General features: G+C 37.1%; 1 protein-coding gene across 1 annotated transcript in view; it reads left to right on the top strand.

The window, feature by feature from the left end:
* Positions 1 to 8,659, top strand: part of LOC118324242 (acetyl-coenzyme A synthetase, cytoplasmic-like) — a gene marked incomplete in the record, with an annotated part of 30,191 nt that overhangs the window by 13,588 nt on the left and 7,944 nt on the right. The window contains 6 exon segments of the mRNA XM_035656467.1: positions 3,055 to 3,146; positions 3,284 to 3,387; positions 3,491 to 3,563; positions 5,213 to 5,288; positions 5,778 to 5,889; positions 7,278 to 7,325. Coding sequence (XP_035512360.1) covers positions 3,055 to 3,146; positions 3,284 to 3,387; positions 3,491 to 3,563; positions 5,213 to 5,288; positions 5,778 to 5,889; positions 7,278 to 7,325 — 505 coding nt within the window.

Here is an 8,659-nt window from a genome sequence, read left to right as displayed (position 1 = left end):
TGTGTGTGTGTGTGTGTTCCAGTTTATCAGCCACAACCAGTTAGGCAAAATAGGAGAGAGAAAACACACATTTGACTTAACATGACTTATCTGATGATGATTTTACTGCTTATTAAAAGACAAAGTTTTACTGTCAAATGTGTCACAACTGAGCCTTTTTCCTCCTTTATTATTTATACTTTATACTTGCTTTACTGTGCTATAATCTGTACAGCTTTTCTCTCCACGTGTTTTCTTCAAATAGTTCAGTGTAATAACTTTATGTGTAAAAACATGTCTTTAGATAACATGCAAATGCAGCACAGTATAAGTCAGTTCATTCTTCAGACGGTTCAGGACATGTTGGAACTTGTATTTTGTAGATTTTTACTGCTTGTAAGATTTGTTATCTTGTATTCATCTGTTGCTGTTTGCTGTTAGGTTGACAAATATCTAATATAGTTAGTATATATCTCTATTTTTTTTAGTCATGCTCTCTACTATTTGCACTCTTTGTTCTTCCCCTTTGCTTTGTACTCTCATACTCTTTCTCTCTTTATATTGACTCCCTGCCTCTTCCTTATTGTCGGTCATCCATCTCCCGCCTCAACGCTTTATCTTTCCCTCAGGTGCACTTAAACCTTGGTTCTCAAGCTGTGCCCCAGTTCCATAGCGCGTATGATATTTATAAGCCCACAAATAGAGGAGAAATAGAGGAGCAACTCAAAAGCTGCAAAAAAAAAGTTAAAATGAATTGTGGATGGTGGAAAACAAAAGAAAACTGTAAAACAAAAGTATTAAATCTTTGTAAATACATCTGTGAGGTTAGTCGGTAGTGTAATTACAAAGCTGACGTGTCAGAGCATTTATTACATCATTTCCCTTCATTACAAAATGGTACAAGAACGGTTACTTCTTGTATACTAACTCAGTTCGTAGAGTTAACTTGATTATCTGTTTAAGTCTTTGAGAATGGAGCATTTCCTGTATCCTGCCTTTTTTCAAATGTGGAGATTTTCTTCTAATTACTTTTTTTTATATAATTGTAAATTTAATATCTTTTGAGTTTTGCACTGGTGTTCAGACAAAACAGGACATTTGAAGGCGTCACCTTGGGCTCTTGGCTGCAGTTTTTACTACTTTCATACACATTTTTAAGACTATTAATCAATTAAACACTAAAATAAATATACTCCACTCTTTGAACCAGTTAAAATGTATTCCACAGTAGGTATTATAAAGTAGCAGGAGAGGATTCGGATTGTCTTGTGTTTATAATATCACTGAATCTATACCTTTTTTAAATATATTTAATCTCAGGGGTTTAGCAGCAGAGTTTTATCAATTTTGATGAAATATTTTGACGAACAGAATTGGGTTGCAGCCTGTGAGTCTCCGTCCTTCCTCAGCGTTCCTCCTCATCACTGACTGCCAGTCACAGTTTTCAGTTTGCAGACTGTGACGCTGAGAGACGAGCTGACGACCAAAAAGGCTGTAATTTAATAATCTGGAGAGGCAGAGCTGCCACAACTCATTTGTTTCTCTATCTGCTCTTGAGACAGTGTTATTAATCTGAAAGTCTTACTCCTATACAGTGTGTGTGTGTGTGTGTGTGTGTGTGTGTGCCCTCGATTGATACTTTTGCAAGCAGGCAGTTCCCTAAACGCCCAGGATGATACTGTTGTGAAAAAGGGGAAAGTTGAGATGAGTCGAGTTTCACAACGGGGCTGAAATTCTACCGAGTTGAGATGTTGTGGGCTTTTTGGTTTGTAGCTGTTGTTTTGTGTTGAGTTTGAGAAACTTGTGTTGAAAGCTGGATCAAACTGCTTGGTCTCCCTGAGGGTAAAGATGGGCTGAGTCTTTGCAGCGTGTGTGTGTATGTGTGTATGTGTGTGTGTGTGTGTGTGTGTGCGCACTTCTTTTTCTATGCTGGAATAGTAGTTTTAAACACTTTATGTGTAATTTTCCAATTATCATATAAAACAATCATATTCTCTGTTTTACAAATAACCATAGAAAAACAATCCCAACAGGAGAAAGACAGAACAAACCCAAAATCAACCTGACAGACTTGTCACAGACAACAGACGGACAAAAAAAAACAAAAAACAAGTTGAAATAGTAGTTTTTGATTACGCATTTATTTATGAATATATGCATCATAGGCACAGAATTAAAATATCTGTTTGAAGGAGATTTTAACACATCGTGCCTCAAGCAGAACTGAAACAGTCATTCAATTAATGGATTAGTTGATCAACAGGAAATTAATTTGCAGCTATTTTAATAAGGAATTACTAATTAAAGTCATTTTCATTCATAAATGTCAAACTTTTGATGTGTGTGTGTTTGATTTACTGCTTTAATTTGTTTAAAATTATAGTAAATTAAATATTTTTGTTGATTGTTGGACAAAATAAGAGGAAAGTTGTGAAAGTTATTTTATTTTAAATTAACAGTTGACACCAGTGTTAATTCTGGCAATGGATTTTGCTGTAGTTTAAGTTTTATTTATTTTGCCGAAAATCTATAATTTTTAATAAAATTTTAGTCAAAAAAACTGATTATTATTTAACGGGTATCGGCAAGTACTCGTGTTCGTGCATCGATCCGATTTTTTTTTTATTCACCCCCGAAACGATGATAGTAATCATACTGGCATAGTAATATAGGCTTGTTAAAAATTATAATAAATATAAATGTATTTTTAATGTGCATGTATTGGACCGGTACTAGGTATCAGCCAAGTTCAGGTATTGGGAAGGAAAAAATGGTTTTCACATCTCTACTTGTTTTGTTTTATTTGTCTAAATCTCATTTTCATTACAGAAAAATTATCATCAATTTGTATTTTTCATGTTTTTGCTGACAAAAGGAACATAAAGTCTGGAGCTTTCGGGGGACAGTTGATAATCTAATGTGTGAATGTGTTTTTTGAATTGGAAAAATAATGACTTACTGATCTGTATGAAATATTAATGATGTTGTTGTACATTTCCTTATTTCACAAATGTTGAGAAACCATCACTTTAAAAATCTGATGTTGTACCTTAATGTGTTTATTGTCTGTTCTAGGGAAGGCAATGAACCTGGTGATGAGTTGACCGTGACCTACAGAGAGCTGCTGCAGAGGGTCTGTCAGTTTGCCAACGTCCTGAAGTCTCAGGGTACGTTAACTACCCGATCTATAACTAGAAGTACCTGCTCTACAACTAGAACTACCTGATCTATAATATAGATATGCTCATCTGCGTCTTTCTCTGCTTCTACTTGATGAATCTCTTGTCTTTGTTTCTGTCTGCAGGAGTGAAGAAGGGCGACCGTGTGTCCATTTACATGCCCATGGTGGTGGAGCTGGTGGTAGCTATGTTGGCTTGTGCTCGTATCGGAGCTGTTCACTCCATAGTGGTGAGTTAGAGACGCAAGGCTGACTAAAGGAAGGCACAATAAAACACGTACATGGTGAGTTATGAGGAAGATGTTGATGCTGTGTGTGTACTGCTGTTTCCAGTTTGCAGGTTTCTCTGCGGAGTCTCTGTGTGAGAGGATCCTGGACTCACAGTGCTCACTGCTCGTCACAGCAGGTGGGTTTCAGATTTTATAAAAAACAAATCTACATTGCAGGTTTCCACAAGAATATACTGAAGACATTCTGAGTAAGAACGACTGCGATTATTACCTGCAGACACTGAAACTGTACCAGCTCCTTATCGGCTGCTCCGTGTCTGATTCTGACCTCTGCAGGGTTTTCACCTGTCAATGACCAAATATCCTCACTCAGATCGCCTCCATAAACCAAGGTTCATATTTAGTTTGAACCTCGATAGTCAGTAGCTGCGCAGTACGACACTTCAAAGTGGGTTAACCGGACATGAAGCAGCCCGGAAAATGTTTTTAATGTTTCCTTTTCCTTATGGCCACTTCAGGAACGGACGCAACTTGCAGCGATCTTTTCTGCGTCGTAGTGAACTTGAGACACTTCATCGTTAAAAAAGGAGCCATTAAACTGGAGTTAAAGTCAATGCTAGGCCGACCGGTAAATGATATGACTGTTTGTGAGCAATGGTTGTCCTGAACTGTCAAGAAAAACTACTGGAAAAGGAGTTAAAAAGATTATTAAAAATAAGTGGGAGCCTCCTCTGAGCACATTTTCACCTTGTGTTATTTACAGGAATTGAACTACTTCACTGTTTATACAGTCAATGTTGATTGGGCCACAAACAGCCAATACATACACTATATTTAATGTATTTTCAATTTATTTTACCTTTATTTAAGCTGATAAGTCAGTTGAGAACCAATTCTTTTATAGTGACAACCATGCCAACGTCCCAGTGGTTCAGTGTCTTATCCAAAGACACCTCAGCAGAACTGTTAGTGGCAGTTTGGCTGTCGCAGGACACTGAAACCTCCTTCTGGCTCCTCGGTACAAGCTGCTGAGCTGTGACCAGTAATCATAGTCTTATTAGCTGGATTAGAGTCTGGGGATATTAACCTGCTAATCCACTGGAATAATGGCCTGTGGTTGGAGCCCACACACACATTTTTCTCATTGATAGAAGTCCTGTAAGCGGATCATAGAGTCTTTAGCTCTGTGGGGGCTCTTTCATCTTGACTGTCAGCGTACTCGTGGAGTTTTATTACGTTGTAAATAGAGTAACGAGATCATGAATGGCGGAACGGAGATAATATTTCCACTGGGTCTCGTTGAGTTTTACTGCCGTACATAAAGTTTTGTAAACTATCTCAGCGACTCATGAAACAGCTTCACATCCAGAGACTTGTTCCCAATTAATAATAGAAATGTAACTGCTCTGCTTCAAATAATAATTTGTGTTTGATGTTTTTTCCACAAAAAAGTAAAAAGTCCACTTTTTAGTACGTAGTTTAAAGTCTAATGCTGACAGAATACAGGAAGCAGAAAAAAGAGGGGTGCAACATGGCTGGAAGTGACTGCAAAGACAGAGATTGAGGGTTAAAGAATAGGTGGGAGAGTGAAGGTCAGTCAGTATAAACAGAAAATAATTACAGCAACCAAAACCTTTCTTAACATACTGTACATATCAGATGTATATGTCTGCTAGCTGCGTTAATAACCCTGCTCGTATTTTACTTTTTTTTTCTTGCCCAAAAGTGTTCTGACTGCAGAATAAATCCCTTTACTCCCCCCTCTCTCTGTCTCTCTCTCTCTCTCTCTCTCTCTGTCTCTCTGTCCCCTCTCTCATTCGTTCAGATGGGTTCTATCGAGGAGATAAGCTGATCAACCTGAAGTTCTTAGCTGACGAAGCACTGCAGAAATGCAGAGACAAGTAAGCTGTCCACACACACACACACACACGCACACACACACACACAAATGTAGAGTCAAGTAAGTTGTAATTACACACACATTGTGCTTGTATATTATTGAGGAACAAGCCACCAGGAAAAACATTTGACACCGTTTTGCATGTCAGATGAAACCAAAAGGCAAATGGTTACAGTTTTACAGAATTAGATAACTTCTCCACACATGATGCATCTGCACAGTCTTTTAGTTTCCCTCCTGCACAACTAAACAGGGTTTGGATGGGGATAGATGGATGGTTCAGTAGCAACATGTGAGGAAAACCATTTGGCTTATATAAGTAAATCATGGCAGTATTCCAGTGCATCACCACACTTCACTAATGCTCTGTGAAACAAAACAGGGGCAGCGAGATGAAAAGTCACTTCATTAGAGGAGATCCAGAAAGCAAACTGAGCAGTGAGACAACCACGTGATGTTATGCTCACCCGGTCTTTGTCTCTGTCTGCAGGGGTTTCCCAGTAAAAAGGTGTATAATGCTGAAGCACTTGTCCAAAGAAGCAGAAGAGACTCCTCTGGGCTCTCACTCTCCTCCGGCCAAACGCTCCTGTCCTGACCTTCAGGTAAATGATGGACTAAAATCCCAAACTGGGCCGTTCCAGAAGAACTGCAACCTGCGGTTGAGACATTAGTTCGATCTCCTCCGGTTATACTGTATCATTAAATCATGCATCATCCTTTTTAAGTTAATTTTTAGTTGCTGTTCTCCCAAAGAAAGCGTTGATTTGCTTCTCCCATGTTTGTCAGATAAAATACAGTGGGGTCAGTTTTACTAATTTAACATGTAAATAATACTAATTCAACACTCCTGCGTAGTTTAAAGGAAATACTGGAGATATTCTGTATTTTTCTTATAGTCGGTAATCCCATGGAAAGACCAAGAATGAGTTCATATCAAACTGTAATTATTCTTCTGCGTGATGCACATAAGCAGTAAGACAAAGATCTAAAAAGTGTTTAGTAAAAATGACCACACAGCTGACAGGCGAGCGTAGTAAGGTACATTTACCTGAATAAAATGTAATAAAAACAGATTTCTCTGGGTTTGAACATTGTTGGAAACTAATGTAAGTGTAGGTCTGGAGTTGAGAGACATTTTGATGCAGAAATGTTCCATATTATGGCTTTAAGTGCCTTGAAGAAGGAAGAAGAGATTTAGTTTCCTCTGCTCTGCTACTTGATCGTCGTGAACAGGTAGATGAAACTTTCTGACAGGGTCAACTAGCTTGATTTGCAGGTTTGGAAGGGATCCACGATCTAAAGTTACCTATAACACTCTTCTCTTATCTTCTTGCCTCTGTGCCACAGAGCTCCATTCATCCAAAAACTCTTTTAAAAACACATCAGTGTTCCTTCATTACCACGAACACACACACACACACACACACACACACACACACTGTAGTTTATCCTGCAGCAAACAAAATGAGGATTCATCCGCCGCTGAAAATAGTCCTCAATAATATGCAGTATTAACTCCAGATTGTTTGATTTAAAAACTACAGTGAGGAGATGTTTTTAGGAAAAATGTAACCGTATATTGATGAGGTGAGTAGGAACCAACGGCCTCGAGCTGAGGGCCACAGACAGGAAGTCTGGTTTTGGTATTTAATGGGATTTATTGACAATGAGACAAATATAGAGTAAAGCCAATGTTATCCTTTAAATAATATTATATTCCTTATTAAGCTGTTACGTCTGTGGATCTTTTTCTGTGAAACTGGCCCCGTAGCGTCTACAATTCTATTTTTATTTATTTACCAAATCCATCTTTAAACTTCTCTGTGTGTCAACTTGAGGTGACGTTGGGGATCCTGTTTTCTTTTAACTTTGTGTTCTTTAGTTTGTTTTTTTTTTTTTTTAAATAACCACTCTCCCCTCATTAACTTCTCCTTCCTCCTCCTTCCTCTTCCTCTTCCTCTTCCTCTTCCTCGTCTTCACTCCCGTCCAGCAGGAGAAACAGGCAGGGAGAGTAAAGAAAACACGTCCTGTTCCGCAGGTATTTTCATACCCTTCCTCCCTCCACTAAAACCCACCGTAACACCCCCCGTTTGTTTTTGCTTTTTAAAAGGGAATTTCACTCACAAGCAGAATTTTCACATTACTGCTGTAAAAAGGTAAAAAGAATAAACAACGTAAGAAGAAAGATTCTTACTCTAGTTCATTTTTAGGTCCTTTTTATTTGTAGTTTACTGTCGTCTTCTATTTTATCTATTAAAATATTACAATTAAATGAACTATTAAGTGTTGATTTATTGTTTTTACCCAGCAACAGCAGTTTGTTATTCCTTTGATATGACCGGTTAAATCTGGGAACATGAGAAATAACAAATTGAAGTGAACAAATTCACTTCAATTTGTTTTATAAAACTTATGTATATATTAAAGATATAATCTCTGATATCTTCTGACTCTATGAAACAATATAAAATATGAATAATAACGCCATTTGTTTACATTTTTATTTTGCTACAACATGTTTTTGCTTTGTATTATTGTACAAATAAACTAAATATAACAGACACAATTAGTAGAATTAGGACGTAAAACATGATTTTATTTTATCATGTCTGCATTGAAAATGACATTTCAGATTGACAGTCATTAAATATCATAATTGATTCGCTTCAATATGAAATATAATCTAAATTAAGACCAAAATTTATATAAAAAGTAAATAAAATAGTGTTTCTTGTGTTCTCAGATGTTTTCTGTCTGAATTCATTGGAATAAAATGTAAATTCTCTGTAAACGTGTAAATTAACACCGTTTTTCTCCTTTTTGTATGTGTTGTGAGCACACTCTTTATGTTGTACTCTTCTTACCTTCGACTTCACTCTGGGCGGAGTTGAGCACCGTTACATTTAGTACACGGAAATGAGCCGCTGTCTCTGACGGTTGTTTTTATTTCTTACTAATGTAACTTTTAACACTTCTCTCCTTTTACCTAAACACCACCAGTCAGAAACAATCAGGGGTCTGTTGTTGATTTTTGTTTTAAGTTAACATAAATCGGCTTTTATGATTTAAACGTTTGTGAAAGCCCAATTTAAAAAAGTTATGATAATCAAACCATAGCTTCAGAATTATTAGATCAGACTTTATATATACTGTCAATGCTTATGATACATATTGGTTATTTTTAATATCCTACAGCTTTTTTTTTAAATGTATTTGTGTCTAAATAGGAAGCTTTTTAAAAAGCTTTGATTTTCTTGTGTTTTGCCCGGATACAAACAGACCCCTGATTCTTTCCCAGCTGTATATAAGTAAAGACTTTGTCTCAGGGACCAGAGGTAGAGCCTTGTGTTTTCTCTCTCATATCTGGAAGCC

This window comes from Morone saxatilis, unplaced genomic scaffold (assembly GCF_004916995.1).
Source record: "Morone saxatilis isolate NCDOM2014 unplaced genomic scaffold, NCSU_SB_2.0 Contig15, whole genome shotgun sequence".
In the NCBI taxonomy this organism is placed as follows: domain Eukaryota; kingdom Metazoa; phylum Chordata; class Actinopteri; family Moronidae; genus Morone; species Morone saxatilis.
The sequence above is the reverse complement of the archived record's forward strand: the minus strand, read 5'-3'. Positions and strand labels throughout refer to the sequence as shown.